The sequence below is a fragment of the Papaver somniferum genome, chromosome 6, assembly GCF_003573695.1.
Source record: "Papaver somniferum cultivar HN1 chromosome 6, ASM357369v1, whole genome shotgun sequence".
Lineage (NCBI taxonomy): Eukaryota > Viridiplantae > Streptophyta > Magnoliopsida > Ranunculales > Papaveraceae > Papaver > Papaver somniferum.
The window spans coordinates 179,601,203-179,621,189 of record NC_039363.1 but is presented as its reverse complement, the minus strand read 5'-3'; the positions used below and the strand labels follow the sequence as shown (position 1 = coordinate 179,621,189).

The 19,987-nt window shown below is 38.4% G+C and overlaps 1 protein-coding gene across 4 annotated transcripts; it reads left to right on the top strand.

The window, feature by feature from the left end:
• The first annotated feature begins 13,285 nt into the window (after positions 1-13,285).
• On the top strand, positions 13,286-19,053 carry LOC113290286 (F-box/LRR-repeat protein At3g59200-like). Of its 4 annotated transcripts, none has more exons than XM_026539901.1 (3): positions 13,286-15,740; positions 16,873-17,893; positions 18,099-19,053. In XM_026539901.1, exons 2-3 carry the CDS (start codon positions 16,883-16,885, stop codon positions 18,105-18,107), a joined length of 1,020 nt encoding a protein of 339 aa, XP_026395686.1. In that variant the 5' UTR covers positions 13,286-15,740; positions 16,873-16,882; the 3' UTR covers positions 18,108-19,053. The 4 variants fall into 4 exon arrangements, with proteins under 4 accessions (XP_026395686.1, XP_026395684.1, XP_026395683.1 ...); XM_026539899.1 differs by having other exon boundaries at positions 18,050-19,053; XM_026539898.1 differs by adding an exon at positions 16,560-16,712 and having other exon boundaries at positions 16,873-19,053.
• Positions 19,054-19,987: the final 934 nt, after the last annotated feature.

The window sequence follows — 19,987 nt, the reverse complement described above, 5'->3', positions numbered from 1 at the left end:
GAATAAATATTTTTATTAATTAATTTTGCATTTTTAGGTAATAAATAAAGTCTGGATGACTTGCGAAGCAAAAAGAGCAGAAAAATAGTGAAAAGCCGGGAGAAATCACGCAAGGAAGCCGCGAAGAATGGTGCGCACAACCTCATTTTCTACACACAAAAACGCCTCCGTTCTCAGCCATCAGATCAGTTCTCAGAAGCATCCGATGGTCGCTCCTTCATAGAGCATCAAAATCTGAAGTCTCTGCCAAGCACCACAGCGCTGAAATTCCAAGCCTTCAGATTAGATGGTAGTTTAATCCAACGGTTTCTCCCTTGCTGTTCATCAAAGTTTGATATCTCCGCCTTACACTACAGCACCTAACCTAATCTAGCACCGTTCGTTTCGTTGTATCCCTTCATCCGACGGTCGCTCCTCGCTTGCCTCCGCATCACCGTCCGATCTACCTACCAGCTCCACATCCCACGGCTCATCCTCGCTGTTCATCCAATTTGCTACAACCGCCCAACACCCGAGCACCCGAACCCTATGACCTAACCAAACACCCCCTTCTTCCCAAAACAGTCGACCCTCACCTTCTCCCCCATCTCCCCATTCCTCTGCAGAAAACCCCTGTCCGCCACCTTACACCACCACCTTCTCCACCTCTGTCACCACCATCTCTACCACTTCCTCCACTGTCACCAAACACCACCTACACGTCGTAGCTACCTCCCCTACCTCTATATCCATCTAACTTATTGATTTTTCACCACTGAAACCCTAGGTGATAAATCAATAAACTAGGTGAGGCTATAAGACACAATTGAATACATGGAGAGGAGAAGGAGACTGAGGAGAAGAATGGGTCGAAAGAAGACTCGTCAAATCACATGTTAGGTGAGTTTAATTTCAAGCCCTAATTTCTCTGTAATTTGGGGGTTTTTCTAGAAACCCTAATTCATGTTGGGACCGTACCAGGAGAGGATTAGAGTAGGGAAATGGGCTCAATTAGACCCATGACATTAGAAAAACAGTAAACCTAATTGTACTGTTTTATTTTGGGATTTTGGGAAAATGGGTGATAACCCTAATTTGATGTATTGGGTATAAAAGGGAATTGTGGGTGTTGTTGTAAAGCATGCTTGGAATAGCCGGCGTCCAGGACTTTCATGTCCTGTTAATGTTTTTTTTTCTTTTCAATTTTGTGCTGTTTCATGCACTGTTCATGTTCTGTTAAGGTTTAATTTCAGTTGTGATGTTTGTTCCTTGTGATGTCTGTTAAGGTTTAATTTCAGTTGTTTCATGTTCTTGTGATGTTTGTTCCTTCATTGTTCATTTGTTGTTTCAATTCACTGTCAAGAAGTGATGGTATGCTAGGTTAGAGCTTTCAGTACACTATTTTGATTGAGCAGTGGGGAGAAACTAGTGCTCACTAGTGACTGTGAGCAAACTGGTTTTCTTCCCACTCCATTTGTATGCTTAACTCTCTTGCATTGTTGTGATTGAGCAATGGGAGGAATTAGTGCTCATAGCAAGCTAATTCTCCTCCCATTCCATTGGTATGCCTAGATCCACTGCTACTACTTGCATTGTTATCACTGTTAGTTTCACCATCTTCCCTGCCTTAGGCTAATTGCCTTTGTGTCACTTTCAATTTGTTCCATTTTGTTTTGTTTTTGTTCACTGTTTTGTTACTCATTATCTTGTTCACACTGTTTTCTTCATTGCCATCTCTGTTTTCTTCCTTGCTTGTGCTATTGTTGCTGTTGCTTTCACTGCCCTGCAACCCTGCTGTTGCTGTTTTCCTTTGCATTGCTGCATTGCCTCCCTTGCCTTGTTCTGCTGCTGCTGCAACTGAGCCTAAGTTTAAGGCCTAAAGCACTTCATCATTACAAACAAACCAACTAAGCCCAATAGCAATTTAAAGCCCAATAGCAATTTAGAGCACATTAGCAATTTAGAGCCCAAATAGCTAAACACTACAAAACACACCCAGTCTCTGTGGATCGACCCGTACTTGCACGAGCTACAACCGACGACCGTGCACTTGCGGTATTACTGTAGGCCCGCGTTTTTACTTCGCTTCATTTTTATACACTCCTCCGGGCCCACCAAGTTTTTGGCGCCGTTGCCGGGGACCATTTTGCATTGAATTATACACTCTTTGAGGCCTGCCAAGTTTTTGGCGCCGCTGCCGGGGACAATTTTTAGGACCTTTTAGAAGCCTACCAAGTTTTTGGCGCCGTTGCCGAGGATTGGTGCTGTGTTTTTCTTGTGTTTCTCTTAGCTATTTTGCATTTCACTGCATAGCATTTGCATCTGCATCTGCTTCACTTCATTTGTTGTTGGACCTGCTGTTCTGAACCTGTTTTTCCTCTGCTGGGACGCCACCAAGGAAAAGAACCAAAGCCCAACTGGGTTTTTGCAACAATATCAGAGCAGCTGGGCTGTTCTTAAAAGGTAACCCATTTAAGAGAACCCGAATTGTGGGCTTCCAATTTTTTTAATTGTGGGCATGTAATATTAAAGCCAATTTTTTGGCTTCTCTTATTTTCTGTTGGGTTTGTAATAATTTATTTGTGGGCTTGTTTGTTTAATTTGTGGGCTTGTATTTAATTTTTGTGGGCTTGTTTAATTTGGACTGGTAATTTGTATTCTGGGTTTTTAAACCCAGCTGAGCTTGTAACCGATCACGCTAGTTGAACTCGTTAGTGGGCCGAGTACCCAAATTCTAGGCCGAGATTTTGGACTCAATTCCACCAAAAGTTTTCAACCAAGCGGAGCCAAAGCAAACACAAAAGGCTTGCACAGTGGGCTTGCTCCCATTCAAAAACCAAATTTTATTTTCTTTTAAAAAAAAAAAAAAAAAAAAAATTTGCTCCCAATTTTAAAACCAAATTTCTACTTTGCTCCCATTTTTAAACCAAATTTTCAAATGTCTCCCACCAAAACCAAAATTTTCCCATTAAAAACCAAATTTTTGAAAACCCATTAAAACCAAATAGTGGGCTTTGTGTCTTTTCAAAATGGGCCAACCTCGTGCTCTCCATGAATACATGTATCCGTCAATAAAAATTCCATTATCATGTATTGTATTACCTCAAACCAATAACCCTTTTAAAATAAATGCAAGCATGATACAAATACTTCCTATATTTCGAGGGTTCGATTCTGAGAACCCCTATACTCATGTAAGAGAGTTTAAACAAATTTGTCGTACTATGCAACCTGATCATATGTCCGAAGACTCTCTGAAATTGCGTTTGTTTACATTTTCTTTAAAGGAAAGGGCCAAAACATGGTTTTACGGTTTGAGACCACAATCAATCAACACTTGGGACCAACTCACAGATCTATTTTTCAAAAAATTCTTTCCACATCATAGGACCATCGCTATTCGTCAAAGTATCAATTGTTTTGTCCAATTGGATGAGGAAACTGTTTTTCACTATTTTGAACGTTTTAATGATTTGTTGAGCGAATGTACGCACTATGGAATTGAGAAGTGGAGACTTGTCGTCATCCTCTATGAGGGACTAGACTTTAAATCTCGAACCATGGTTGAGTCTATGTGTAATAGTGAGTTTATTGATAAATCTGTGGATGATGCATGGAATTTTTTAGCCGAGATTGCAGAGAAAACCCATCAATGGGAATCCGTTAGGGAAACAGGAACAACACCACATGATATGAGTCACCCCCATGAATTAGAGTTTTATTCTTGTAATAGCTCCGACCTTAGGATTGAAAATTATCCTAGATTGCAAAATCCCTATCATGATGATGATGATGATTATGATGTTATGTTAGAAGAACATGTCTATACTGAAAATGTTATGGAACCTTTGGGTTCAAATACATTAGGCTTCTCTGCCCCGACCTTAATGCATGATATTTCTTCTAGTATTCCATGTGATGTTTCCCCTGATGTGCCGATACACGAGAATCAATCTGTTGATGATGTTGATAATTCTGATTGTGATCTTGCCAATTTGATTGATGATTGTGAGCATGATGTGACATGTGTAGATGAGTTAGGAGATTTTGAATTGATTGATAATGATATGCCTATTCTTCTACCTAAGTCACAATCTGATGGCCTTCCACCCAACCTAGATTTGGTTTGTACCCATATTGTCAAACAGATTTTTCTGAAAATTCCTAATCTAGGATTGGAACTGTGTGCCTCCCAAGTCCTCTTGGACTATTTTGCTTCAAAATATAACACTTTTAAAGAGCCACAGTTGGAATGCATTTCTTTGCCCATCCCGAAAACAGTCCATTATGAGTTAGACCTTTTGAATCCTGAACCCCTAAAATTGTTAGATTTTGTGCTTAAAAGTGAACCTGTTGAAAATTTTTGGTTTAGGGGTGATTCATTCGGTTTTTCACTCTCACTCCCATTTAAGTCCAATTTTAGTGTTTTGAAACTTTCTATGTCTCTACACTTTTTCTTTTGGGTTGATCCTCAACTCTTTAGACTTTTGGTGTATGGTGAATTTTTTTGTATATAATCCAATAGATAAAATTTCTTAAAAACCCTTTTGTTGCTTTTGTATATATTTTGCTAATCCAATATGATCTCGGCTGAAATATGTTGGATTTTTGCCTTGAATAACGGAGTTTTAATTCTGCTTTCGCCGAAATCGGGTATTCTCTCTCCTTTTACTCTACTCAGCATGTCCCTTTTCATATATTGTTTTATAATTCTTTCCATATTTTGAAACATTGAGGACAATGTTTAGTTTAGGTTTGGGGGTATAGAGTAGATACCATGATAATTTGCCATAATTGAAAACGAACTCCTTCTTCTTTTTGAAAAAATTAAAAAAATTCCAAAAAAATTGAAAAAAAATAAAAAATAAAAATTAAAAAATGAAAAATCATAAAAAATGGAGCTCATTTACCTTGAAATGTTGACTCTTGTGCAAATATGTATTTTTATTAGGAGTCTTAGTCTAGATATTTAGGCACCCTGATTCTAGCACAATTCACATAGTGATAAGAAATTTGCACGCGCACGATCTACCAATACATGTATGGCCTCGATCTTCAAGGTATTTGATAGGAAGTTACGATTGCCAGTCACTTTAGAATACTGAACGAAACTTGACTAGCTTGTTCTTTGGTTGGTTGGGATAGAAGGTGGAGGTTACATTAAGAAAGACAACCATCGAATTTAACTGGGTGCATCAAAAAGGGATACCTCTTGCAAAGTGTCATGTAATCTTTTGTTTCTTTTTGTTATGTATCAAAAGTGTTTCCTTCTTAAAAAAAAAAAAAAGAGAAAAAAATATCAGAAAAATACAAAAAAATCAAGTATTTATCAATTCCATCATCTCTTTGTCCAAAAATAAAAAGAGAGTAGTCAATGTAAATAAAAGTCATGTAAAGAGTCATTTTGTTGTTTCATTGTAATAAGCAAGGAGGGTGTATGCCATTGATGTACAACGCGAGTAATTGTGAAATACCTCCAACTCATTCACAATTCTCGTAAAGTCCGGACAGCTAGCTAGATTTCGACCTCAGTTCTTAGTCTGAGAAACTATCTCTTGGTGATTAGTAGTCATAACTTCAAATCTTTCTTTACACATGTGTAGATACACTTTACACTCTTATCACATGTCTTTTTTTTGTTATCAGTGCTAGGATTGTGCCTTTGATAGCTAGATTGACATCTCCATTTTGCTGTGAGCTTAAACTGTTTTGCACATGTCACATTTGATGGAATCTGAGCTTATATTTTGACCTAGAACTTTGTAGGTACGTTCTAAGCAAACCTTCACGAGACTTCAACTCGTCCACTAGGGACACTTAGTGGTTTAAAAGGCTTAGTGCATACGCTAAATGCATTCGAGAGACCAGCGACAGTGGTATAGTTAGGATTTCCTTAGTTTTGTTTTACTTGAGGACAAGTAAAATTCAGGTTTGGGGTTATTTGATGAGTGCCAAATATTGTATATATTTATCCCTTTTTGTTGGCATTTAACTCATCTTTTATGCATTAATTCTACATTTTATCCCATATTCTGTATTTTCATTGTTTTCAAGAATAAATATTTTTATTAATTAATTTTGTATTTTTAGGTAATAAATAAAGTCTGGATGACTTGCGAAGCAAAAAAAGCAGAAAAGTAGTGAAAAGCCGGGAGAAATCACTGAAACCCTAGGTGATAAATCAATAAACTAGGTGAGGATATAAGACACAATTGAATACATGGAGAGGAGAAGGAGACTGAGGAGAAGAATGGGTCGAAAGAAGACTCGTCAAATCACATGTTAGGTGAGTTTAATTTCAAGCCCTAATTTCTCTGTAATTTGGGGGTTTTTCTAGAAACCCTAATTCATGTTGGGACCGTACCAGGAGAGGATTAGAGTAGGGAAATGGGCTCAATTAGACCCATGACATTAGAAAAACAGTAAACCTAATTGTACTGTTTTATTTTGGGATTTTGGCAAAATGGGTGATAACCCTAATTTGATGTATTGGGTATAAAAGGGAATTGTGGGTGTTGTTGTAAAGCATGCTTGGAATAGCCGGCGTCCAGGACTTTCATGTCCTGTTAATGTTTTTTTTTCTTTTCAATTTTGTGCTGTTTCATGCACTGTTCATGTTCTGTTAAGGTTTAATTTCAGTTGTGATGTTTGTTCCTTGTGATGTCTGTTAAGGTTTAATTTCAGTTGTTTCATGTTCTTGTGATGTTTGTTCCTTCATTGTTCATTTGTTGTTTCAATTCACTGTCAAGAAGTGATGGTATGCTAGGTTAGAGCTTTCAGTACACTGTTTTGATTGAGCAGTGGGGAGAAACTAGTGCTCACTAGTGACTGTGAGCAAACTGGTTTTCTTCCCACTCCATTTGTATGCTTAACTCTCTTGCATTGTTGTGATTGAGCAATGGGAGGAATTAGTGCTCATAGCAAGCTAATTCTCCTCCCATTCCATTGGTATGCCTAGAGGCACTGCTACTACTTGCATTGTTATCACTGTTAGTTTCACCATCTTCCCTGCCTTAGGCTAATTGCCTTTGTGTCACTTTCACTTTGTTCCATTTTGTTTTGTTTTTGTTCACTGTTTTGTTACTCATTATCTTGTTCACACTGTTTTCTTCACTGCCATCTCTGTTTTCTTCCTTGCTTGTGCTATTGCTGATGTTGCTTTCACTGCCCTGCAACCCTGCTATTGCTGTTTTCCTTTGCATTGCTGCATTGCCTCCCTTGCCTTGTTCTGCTGCTGCTGCAACTGAGCCCAAAGCTCACTTCAACACTGAGCCCAAGTTCAATTCAGTGAAACCAAAGGCTAAAAGCCCAGGTTTAATCCCAAGGCCCATCCAACTGAGCCCAAAGCTCAGCTCACTCTAAAAAGCTAAGGCCCAATTCACTGTGAAAGCCCAGTGCCTTCAAGGCTAATTTCAGTTCACTGAGCCCAAGCCTAAGTTTAAGGCCTAAAGCACTTCATCATTACAAACAAACCAACTAAGCCCAATAGCAATTTAAAGCCCAATAGCAATTTAGAGCCCATTAGCAATTTAGAGCCCAAATAGCTAAACACTACAAAACACACCCAGTCTCTGTGGATCGACCCGTACTTGCACGAGCTACAACTGACGACCGTGCACTTGCGGTATTACTGTAGGCCCGCGTTTTTACTTCGCTTCATTTTTATACACTCCTCCGGGCCCACCAAGTTTTTGGCGCCGTTGCCGGGGACCATTTTGCATTGAATTATACACTCTTTGAGGCCTGCCAAGTTTTTGGCGCCGCTGCCGGGGACAATTTTTAGGACCTTTTAGAAGCCTACCAGTAACAAGCTAAGACAATCTAATGTTTGAAAGATATTAGCTTCACTCTAATCATATTTTCATCTAACGGTGAATATTGAATGCTTTGATACCAAGGTAACTTTGATTGCAAACCCTGATTTGAAGACTATATAAGCGAGAACTCTAGCAACCGGGAAACCTAATCCCCACACCTCCTATGTGATACTAGTTGCGATTAGAGTCGATTCTCCTTTATCCTAGGTTTTTCCTAAAACCATTATAGGTTAACGACTTAAAGACTTCATTGGGATTCTGAAGCCAGAACCAACTATTTTCTCTGTAGTTGCGTGTTCTGATCTTACTTTATTATATCATATTGAGTACTATCTTCTCTAATATTTTCTCAAGATTTAATCTCCGATAGGTAAGATAAAAAGTAATCACAAAGCTCTTCGTCTCATTCTTTGTGATTCCACAATATCTTGTTCTGCTACCATACGATTAAGATTATTGTGACGTGATTGATATTACTAGGTTGTTCGTCGGAAATATAAGTCTGGTGTATCAATTGGTTCCTGTTCACCTTGATTTATCAAAAGACGGAACAAAAACTCGTAGGTATTTCTGTGGGTGATAGATTTATCTATTCAATAAAATTTTCTGTGTGAGACAAATTTGTTTATCAAGTCGACTTTGGGTCGTCGTAACTCTTAGTTGTGGGTGATATCATCTAAGGGAATCAAGTGCGTGGAGTCCTGATGGGATTCAGAGGCGTAAGGAACGTGACGGTACCTTAATCAGTGTGAGATTGGTTAGGGCTCAACTACATTCCAGTCCGAAGTTAACTTGTAGTAGGCTAGAATCTGTAGCGGCTTAATACAGTGTCGTGTTCAAATATGGACTAGGTCCCGGGGTGTTTCTGCATTTGCGTTTTCCTCGTTAACAAAACTTCTGGTGTCTGTGTTATTTCTTTTCCGCATTATATTTTTTTTGTAATTGAAATATCACAGGTTGTGCGTAGTTCAATCAATTAGTGAATCCAACATTTGGTTGTTGATTGAAATTGATTGACGCTTGGATATTGGTCTTTGGTACCATCCAAGTTATTTCTCATATTAATACGGCTCACAGATTTCTATCTGTTCGATTGTTGATTGATTTGAGAAATTGAGATATAACTCTTGGATATATTTTCCTTGATTGAGTCTGACTGTCTAGTTGATTCTCTTGGAATTATGTTGGAGTTAATCCATACAGATTTCATAAACGAAATATTGGGCGTGGTTGTTAGTCCCTCGCTTTTCCAATACCGGTTATGATTTTTTTAATATTTTTTTCTCATTTTTTAGTTATTATTTAATATATATTTTTAAAACAAAGGATTAGTACTTAATAGATCTAAAATCTCTCTCTCCCTCCTCATAACTGTTTAAATTTTATAGAGACCGGTATATGTTGTGTCAAAAAAAGGTAGGTAGCTCAGTTGGTCATTCCCCTTCCTCAAAGGTTTCATGCGCTCCAGGAGGTCACTGATTCGAGTCCCCGATTATGGAATATTGCACAATTTGACATGGTAGGTTGCCCTGACATAATTAGCTTGGCTGGTTCATGAGGCTCGCTGGTAGATATAGTTAGCTTGCCCCCTTGAGACATAATCACCCCCCCCCCCCTATCCGCTTCTGCTTCCTTGGCTGGTTCCTCATGAGGCTCGCTAGTAGGTTAACGCGACAACCCGTTCAATTAATGTAATAATACGTTGTTGGAGCTTAGCTTGTTAGGATTCCAACTAGTTTCTTGTAATGATAGTCTTTATCCAATAATAAATTTTATAATAATAATAAAAATTGGCGGCCCAATATTTTGATGTTGGTAGGCGTGAGATTCCTTCTAGGTTTAGTATGATGGACATTGACGCAATCTTATGGTAGAGTAACAAACTTGAACATGCTATGGACTATTTGAAGGAAATTCCCATTACTGGGCTAAACCAAACCATAGGGCCTCGTCACTTTAGAGCAATAACCCAATACCGTTTAGGTATACCTATTTTCCCTGAAGACAATGTATGTGCTTGCTGTAAACGTGAAATGGACATATTCAGGAACCATGCCCTCCAATGTGCTAGCGAAGTAGGTATCAAGTTTCAGCATGATTTTGTTCAAGATATAGTTCTCGATATTTGCTACAGAGCAGGAGTTGCAGCTAGAAAGGAAGTGGCTTTGGGCCTTTTGTATAACAACTCGGCCTTAAAGCCGGCTGATATACTTGTTTATAATTGGGAGAACGGCTTGGATACATGTTTTGATGTCACATGAGTCTCTCCCTTTGCTGGTGGAGGCATACTCAGACCTGGGCATGCCATCTCTTCTGCTGTGAGCCAGAATACGCAACAAGTACTTGGACATATGCACATCTCATGGGTATAGATTCAGAGTTTTGGCCTTCACGACTTTAGGCGAGCTTGGAGATGATATGGTCGTCCTTTTGAAGAGACTGAAAAACTTCTTAGTTAATTATGACGTTAACAACAAAATTGGCGGTTCTATTTTTCATAGGGTATGTTTGGCTATCCAGAAGAGAGTTGGTGCACAATTTGTTTCCCGTCTCCCAACCATTCATGTTTAAAAATATTAAGAATAATTAATACCCCTAGTGGTCTCCTTTTTATAATAATAATAATAATAATAATAATAATAATAGTTTCCTTTTTTCAGAAATTATTATGGAAGGTAGAGTTAGCTTGCCCCCTTGTGACACAATCTCAGCCCTCCGCTTCGGCTCCCTTGGCTAGGTTACCCATGAGGCTCGCTGGTAGGCTAGCACATCAACCTGTTCAATTAATGTAGTAGTATGTTATTGAAACTTAGCTTTTTAGGCTTCCAAATAATTAATGTAATACTCTTTATCTAATAATAAAAAATATTTAAAATAATAATAATAATAATAAAAACGGGTACCTAGCTCAGCTGGTCATCCCCGTTCCTCGAAGTTTCATGCGCTCCAGGAGGTCCCAAGGTAGTGTTAGCTTCCTCCCCTTGTGACACAATCCCTGCCCCCCATCCGCTTCGACTCCCTTGGATAGGTTACCCATGAGGCTCGCTGGTAGGTTATCACGACAACCTGTTCAATTAATGTAGTAGTATGTCGTTGGAGCTTAGCTTGTTAGGCTTCCAACTAGTTAATGTAATACTCTTTATCCAATAAATAATAATAATAATACTCTTTATCCAAACCTACCCCCACCGATGACTCTACTGAGGTATAATAATAATATTAGTATAATAATAATATTAGTATAATAATAATAATGATTATTATTTGAGACGGACTTCATGTGGTCGAGACGGACTTCGAGCTCAACATTTACTAGATGCAACCAGTGGAGCGGCAGCAGCAGTGGCTGATGAACTCCTTGTGTCCATTACCGGTGTCATCAATCTCTGGCTTGCTGGCAAATGCCCGTCCACTCTGGGAGAATACATCGCCAGCGCACCACTGACACCTCTGCTCAAACCTGGTGGTGGTCTATGGCCAATTGTTGTTGGAACGATCTGGCGAAGATTATGCTCGAAACTAGCAGCAACATCTGTACTCAAAGACATGACAGGTTATCTAGGCAATCACCAGTTTGGGGTAGGAATCCCCTGCGGAGGTGAAGGCATCTTACATTATGTCAACAGATTGTTAGAGCTTAAAGGAGATCAAAACACCACAACAATGTTACTGATCGACTTCACTAATGCATTCAACATTGTCGACAGAACTGCCATGCTCAACGAGGTGCGTATCAGATGTCCAAGCATCTCGAAATGGGTCGAGTTTTATTATGCACAGCCAGCAAAACTGTACTACAATGAATCCATCTTGTTTTCAGCACAAGGCGTCCAACAAGGATATCCCTTAGGTCCATTGTTTTTCTCCCTGGTGCTCCAGCCTCTTGTAACCAAAATATCTTCCACTTGCAAGCTGTATCTTCATGCGTGGTATCTAGACGATGGCACTCTAATCGGAGACACACTGGAAGTTTCAAAAGGCCTGCAGATCTTACAACAAGATGGTCCAGCAAGAGGATTATGCCTAAACATTAGGAAGACTGAAATTTTTTGGCCTACACCAGACCCGAGATGTTGTGAAGATGGTGTGTTCCCATCTGTTGTTGGAAGACCTGTTGATGGAGTAAAACTATTAGGTGGACCTATAAGTACAGACAACCAATACTGCAGTGATATCATCTAAGCCAGGATTGATAAGACTACACATCTAATGAACTGCTTTAAAAGGCTTAAAGATCCACAAAGCGAGCTCTTACTCTTAAGCAACTGTGCTGATGTCTCAAAGCTTTATTTCACGATGTGAACAACCAGACCAAGTGTACTACAGCGTTCACGACTTCAGTTCGATCAACACCTTATCTGTTTCCTGCAACATCTAATAACAGGAGATGGACCATGTTTCGGTCCATTACAGCAGAGGATCGCTACTCTACCATTTGCTGATGGAGGTTTGGGAATATACACCATGGATGATACCACCAAGTATTGGTATATTGCATCATGCCCCCAAACAAGACAACTCCAAAGCTCCATCCTTCAGTGTACGGCAGACCCGAGTCCAAACTTCCAAGAAGCACTAGATGATTGCGTAAGTACCTGTGACTTATGCCCTGCTACATTTAACATTAATGATTTCACCCCACAGCCTATGCATCAACTGGCGAGTCGTTATTTTGAAGTAGTCACTAGGAACATACGCACTTCTTACACGTTATCTACGAGGGACTCAATCTTATGGCAGTGTAACAAAAAACCACACGCACAGGATTATTTAAAAGCTATTCCAATTCAAGGTCTTAACAAGTCCATCGGGCCACATCAGTTCAGATCATTGCTTCAATACCGACTGGGTATCCCCCTTTTTGAGGAGAATAGTACATGCTCATGCTGTAAACACGAAATGGATTGTTTTGGTGATCACGTAATCCATTGTGCAAGCGAAGTGGGCCTGAAATACAGACATGATATGGTACGATACCTCTTTGCGAAATTATGTTATAAAGCCGGAGTGGCGGCCAGGAAGGAAGCTTCGATATGACTTACCTCCAACACGAACACACCCCTTAAACCAGCATATATTATGGTCTTCAATTGGGAGAATGGCAAAGATACATGTTTCGATGTGACAAGTGTTTCACCATTTTATAAAGGTGGGAATCGGTCCTTCACTCCAGGGCATGCAATGTCTGACTCATGGATACGAATTTGGGGTTCTAGCCTTCTCAACCTTAGGTGAGTTAGGTGATGACATTATCGTCCTTGTAAATCGTTTGAAAAACTGTATGGAAAGTCATGATGTTAATAATAACTTGGGTAGTTCTCTCTTCCATAGATTAGGTATTATTATTCAAAAAGGTGTGGGAGCACAACTTGTTGCTCGACTCCCTGCCAAATCTTTGTAATTAACTCTTTTTTCTTCAATATAGCCTTAGTGGCATCTTTTATAATAATAATAAAAATAATAATAACGATTTTGATTCTCTTGTTGAGGTATTATTAGGTATCCTGTCATTCTTCTCGTTTTTCTTTTCTCGTCTTTTTGATTGTTTGAAGATTTAGCTGTTTGAGGATTCAATTAGGTATCATATCAATTTACTCTTTAGATTCAATTGTTTGATTTTCTTATTCATCGATTGAAGACACGTAGTGAGTTTGTTTGAATCAAGGAAGTTTTTAGAGCCGATTTGGACAGGGTTTGTTTTTGTTTGATAACGGTGGTTCTGCGCAAACTAGTGTTAAGGTTTGTCGAATAGATTGGCAGTTGTGTGAAATTGATATTGAATTCTTGGTGGGTTTTGTTGTTTGATTGCAAGGGAGAGGTTTAATTAATCTAATTCTTAATCCTTGTTGGTGATTTGGGATTATTAAGGTTTTGAAGTTTAGGTTCAAAACTATTGATTAGAAGCTGGGGTTTGTTTTTACTGGCGCTAATTCAAATTAAGTGGATCAATCTTCAAAGTACAGTTTTGCAGAATTGGAAGGGGGTTGCTGCTTGTTGTTTGATGGTGTCTTTTTCTGTGTGTGATTGAACAGTGGTTTAGTGTTTCTCTGTATGTGTGTGTTTGGATGTAGCAGGAGGTAAATTCAAGAGTTTTGTTTTTCTCCAATTCAGTGTGTGTAGAAGCAGTAGCAGGGGGTTTTGTTTTTCATAGAGAAGAGCAGTGCTTTGAGTTTGACGATTGTTATTGGGGTTTTTCTTTTGTGTTTTGAGTAATTAGCCTGTTTCTTCTTGGTTTTTCAATTAGTGATTTAAGGAATGGTATTTTAAGTTTTCAACTGAGGTTGTTTTCCTTTTTTTTGAATTCTTATTGTCCCATTCTTTGATTCCTAATTATAGGATTTTGTAGTTATGCCACGAACTCGCTCATGTTCTTCATCTTCAACCGCAATCCCTGTTGCGCCTCCAATTAGGCGAAGAACAAGAGCATCATCACAAAGTTCTTCATCTTCATCATCTAGGTTGTATAATATTGCTTGTGAGGAACTTATACAAGTTGCTTCTTCTACTTCTTCCTCTGCAGTGGACGATACCGTTCCTGCAAGTCAAGATGAATATTTTTATGGACAACATAAATGCGCAGCTGATGATGACTCTTCATGCCATTGTCCGTATAAAAATTTCGATAATTGTCATAATGGTGTTTGTGATGGTGGGTATGCTAAAAGTTCGATCTTCAGACACATCAAGGATATGTATTTTCATGGCACTACAGATATAGTCGTTTGCATGGAAATGATACGTACAGAGGTTGGGTTCATTTGGCTTGGAAGAAGCTTCTCAGGAAGCTACATATGTGGATGTGTTTTCCTTGTAGGAAATGGTTTTCATGGAGGAGGCCATGCCGTGACCATCCAGGTGGAGTATTACCAGGTCCTTTCAATGGAAGAAGTGCAGATTTCTTGATCTATGGCGTACATAAGCCGATTCAACACCTCCCAGTTGATATCCCACCAACTATGCCCACAAGAGGTGATGATGATTCTGAGGGTCTTAATTTAGGTATGCTCAATCTAATTTTTCAGAAACAAATAACCACTATCTCTAGCATTCCACCACAATGTCGCTTACATTTTTCAAGAACCTTAAAATCTACCCTTGATAAAGTGGTGTCTAAGCCCAGAAACATATCTTCATGGGTTCAACTGATCCTTCTACCCATTTGCACCCTAAATCTGTACATACCAAAAAGCTCACGGGAAGAGAGATCTGGCAACAGAAAGCGACTACAAACTGCAGCCATTAATTAAGCCTTGGTTACTTGGAATGAGCCAAATGGATGTAACATTTCACTACAACATCTATTGGAGGTTCACAAGGAGTATCAACTTAACAGGCAACATCATGATAAAACAAAACCAAAAACTAATGTGAAGCTTGTAGGAAGAAACTTAGCTACGGGCACTATTCAGCGGCTATCATAATTTTTTCTTCCACTGGCGTTGCACCTTTTAATGAAGATACTTTACACGAGTTGCAACAGAAACACCCATATGCTCCTCCTCCTTCAATACCCTCTGAAAACATAGTGTCTGCACCAATTTCTGTTGACTGCAATTAAAGGCTTCCCAAAAGGCACTTCTTGTGGAAGAGATGGCCTTATATCCCAACATATGCTGGATGCCTTAAGTGGACCTGCTGCTGCTGTGTCTGAAGAATTATTATCAGCCATCGCGGGCGTAGTTAACTTGTGGTTATCTGGTCAGTGTCCTGCAGTCTTAGGGGAATACATAAAAAGTGCTCCTCTTACACCGTTACTCAAGCCTGATGGTGGCTTGAGACTTATAGCTGTAGGGACCATATGAAGACGACTGTGTTAAAAACTAGATGTCAGTATTGTATGTACGGAAATGACCAGTTACTTGGGTGACCACCAATTTGGAGTAGGCATTCCGTGTGGAGGTGAAAGTATACTGCATTCTGCCAACCGATTGCTTGAGTTGAAAGGTACACATAATAACCTTACTATGTTGCTCATTTATTTTACAAACGCATTTAACTTAGTTGATAAAACTACCCTAATTCAAGAAGCAAGAGACAAATGCCCTAGCATATCCAGGTGGGTCGAATTCTGTTCTGCTATGCCTGCAAAACTATACTACAATGAGTCCATTCTATCCTCAACTCAGGATGTCCAACAAGGTGATCCACTTGGCCCTTTGTTGTCCGCATTAGTACTTCATCCACTTGTCTTCCAAATTGCTTCTCAATGTTCTCAAGTCCTTACGGTTTAATACGTAGACCAATTATCTTAAACGCAGCTTATAAATGTACATATAAGCCGCTTAATTTTCTTAAACAAAATATTTATTCATATCTTGGGGAAAATCAACATATTACATAGTTTATGAAATTAACACATTACATAGGTGATAACACTGATTCAGAATGTAAACTCTTGAATCTCGTACATCAATACATCGTCAATGAACCTCCGAGCACGACGATACAACACCACATATTCATTGTGGTGAATGAACTTTTCTTTCCCATTACAAATTCGCCGTAGATGATTGAATTGTTCCTGACGAAATTAAATGAATTACAAGTTAGCACGCAAACATTTTAATGCCAAATATTTCACCTAGGCCCAAAACTGGCCTGGCAATGTTCTAATAACAAAAAAAACAGACGAAAAAAAAAATATATTAGTAAAAATGAAAACTAACCATGAGTGCATTGCCATCAAATATTTGAAATGTTGGTCGTAAAGTTTTCCGAGTACTACTATTCTGAAGAAAACATCTTTCTTTGTTTTCACCCCAGTTTCCTCAATCGATGTCATTAGTGACATCGAAGTATTTATACCCAGGATACGTATATTCGTGATCTAAAATAAACCCTGGAAATCAAATGAGCGGGATTTATGAAAATTGAAGCACCTTGAGCTAATTAGCTATAGTTAAAGCCCCAAATCAGGTAACCTTTTATCTAGGTTAAATTTTCTTTTCTGATATACTGCCTACAAGATGTTTGAAAAATTGCTTCAAATAATGTGATTAAGTTTTGTATTTTCAAGTTACTGAATAATTTGGTTTTAGGATTTATTTAGAATCTTACTTTATTCATCTTTTAACAGATTGAAGAAAATGGATGATGAAGTTGAAAGAGTTGGTAATCTACCAGAAGCTCTTATTCATCATGTTCTTTCTTTCCTCGACATGAAATTTGTTGTTCAAACAAGCATTTTGTCTAGAAGATGGAGGTATGTATGGACCACTGTCTCTACTCTTGTCTTCAGTGTCAATGAGTTTGCAAGTCCTGGAACTGTACTACACTCTGTACAGATGAATAAGTTTACAAGATTTATAGACAAGGTACTCTTACTTAGAGGCATATCTGACATAAAGAAGTTTCATCTTCATTGGGTAGACAACTTGTTCGATACATATACAGTAAGAGAACTTCTGAAAGACCATCTAAATACATGGATACTTGTTTCTTTAAGTCGTAATGTTCAAGAATTACTGATACAGATTGACACTGCTGCTAATTATCATTACCTGGAAATTAGGTTTCCACATTGCCTCTTCAATTCTCAGTCGTTAAGGAAGTTGGTGTTAGATTTGACTGGTGAGGTAGAATCATGTGTTCTTCTTCCTAAGTTGATGGATTTACCTAGCCTCAAATATTTGTCGCTTAGTTCATTTTATATTCAAGATGTTAATTCGATTAATAAGCTTATCTCAAGCTGTCCAGTTCTTGAATCGCTGGTCTTGAGAGAGGTTTGGATAGAAAACAGCGATGACATGAGTATCAGTATTGAGTCTCATGAACTGAAACACTTAGAAATTGTCAGTGAGAGTGAATTACGTGAGCCCGAGTATCAAACGGCCAAAACTATCAGGTTATCTACTCCAAAGCTTATATCGTTTGTTTGTAGTGCTTACGTGGTGCAAGAATACTGTCTAGAGAACCTCTCTTCTCTAGTCACTGCTACTATCCAAATGACTCTAGAAGGCAGCTTGCACTTAGAGGGAGTTGATTTGGAGCTTTCTGTGAAAGAGAAAAATAAAGCGTATCCTAAGCGTATGAGGGAATTTTTGAGAGGACTTCATAATGTGAAAGAACTAACAGTTCCATCGCCCGATTTGGTTCAGGTATGGTTGCTTCCACCATGCATTGGTTACAATTTTTTTCTCATGTTTTCTGCCAGCCTTATAAAAGTGACAGTGATTGGACCCGTCTAAACATAACCGTCACATTCAAATACTGCTACCAATGACAATCTATTGTATCTTTTGATTTTTGACCAGATCGAATAATGGTAATATGTAATCTGCTCGTTATGTATGTAAGTTGCAGTTGAGCTGAACTGCAGGTGATGAATTACTATGATAGTTTGAGCAGTGTCGTATATGCAACTGAAGTTGGTGGTCTGAGCTGAGGGTTCATGGAGGTTGTTGTTACTGTGGTTATGAGAATGGAATTAGTTTGCTGGATTGGTTGTGTTGCAGTTGCAGTTGCAGTTGGCAGCTAAATGGGTATGAAGCGGCTGCAGTGCAGACGAAGAACAAATGGTTTCCAGTGATTTCAAGCTGCAAATGGAAGTGAAAGAAGCAGCTGTTGAAGCTACAGAAAGGAGAGAATGATGCTGATGCAGTTGAGATGTTGCTGTAGGAGTCAGTGTAATGGGGATTTAATCTGAAATTTGAATTCAAGGATAAGAAAATGTAGAGATTTGCATGAAGTGAAGTGTGGATGTGAAGTTGAGCTACAGATGGTGCAACATACAGGGCCATCATGGCTGGACTGTACTGCTGAAGCACAATGATTGTGCAACAGAGCTTAGGCCAGTGCAGTGGCCTTGGCCAATACCAACTCAGCCAACCAGATGAGTTAGCTGGTCTGACTCATACATGACTCAGTGTAACTCGGTCTGACCTTGACCGGCAAATATTTTTTGGGTCAGAGTTTTCTTTTGGGCTACCTTCACACGTGAATTATATGGGCTTGATGGATATATTGGACTTGGATTTTTGAGGATATGATCTAGTTTTGGAGAGATAAAAAGCTACAAAAAGGAAAGTTTTTGACTTTCTTATCACGTATTTTTTACTTGGAGTTTTGGAGAGCGGCGACTAGGGTTTGCTTTCATTTATTTTTCATCTTCTTTATTTCATTTTTGATTATGATTATGATGAACTCATTTTGGACTTTCATTTATTTTTCATCTTCTTCATTTCATTTTCTAATTGGATTGATTATTTTTCGACTAGAGTAGCTAAACTCATATTATTGGTTATGGAATAAAGTTGATTTCTCAACATGATATTTAATTCAATGCATTAGTTTTGTTTTAATAATTTATTGTTTATGATTCATGGTTTATATTGTCTTATGATTTGAATACGTGTTAGGTTGAGTCCGGAATCAATCCAATTTGCGTTCATCTCTGTTGCTAGATTAGGATTTTCAATACGAAATAGTTGTATCAATTCCTGATTTTAAGTAGCATAATGGTGGGTAGTGCTTGTAGTGATATATCCTACTAGTCACAAATGAATCATAACCTTGGTTAAATCGAATTAGTGCTTTTACACGTTTGATTGCCTTGATTAGTCTTATTACATAGAATTTAGTGCTTTTAGGGAGTTAAACTTAATTGTGCTTTTACACTTTAGGTTGATTTCTAGGAAGAATTCACATATACATCTTTTAATGTGGTTGTGATGAAATCATAGAATTAGCGGGATATACTTGCGATCAAGGTATCCTAGGACTTTTAGTAAATGAGAGACTAAAATTTCAATTCGAGTCATTGATGAAAATACATGTTTGTGAATGATACTATCACATGACCAATATCTTCTCCTTATTGAATACTTTTATTACTATTTTGCTTCCAACTTATTTTTATTGCATTGATAAACAAAATCCCCCCTTGGTTACTAAGAAACTGAAATTTGCATAACAACAATAGTCTCTCTGTGGGAACGAACTCTTTCTTACCACATACTTCATTTATATTTAGTAGAGTGAGAAAGTGAAATTATTTTTGACGCATACGACTGCGATCAGTAGACATCAATCACAACAACCCAGACAAAATCCCCAAATCAATGAGTCCACAAAACCCCCAAAATGAAACTTTTTAACTTACCTCAAATCAAACTAATCAAACAACGGATCGGCTTCAGAATCTTGTACAACGTCAATAATAAGACCAAACTCAACTTAAATCAGGTTTAAAC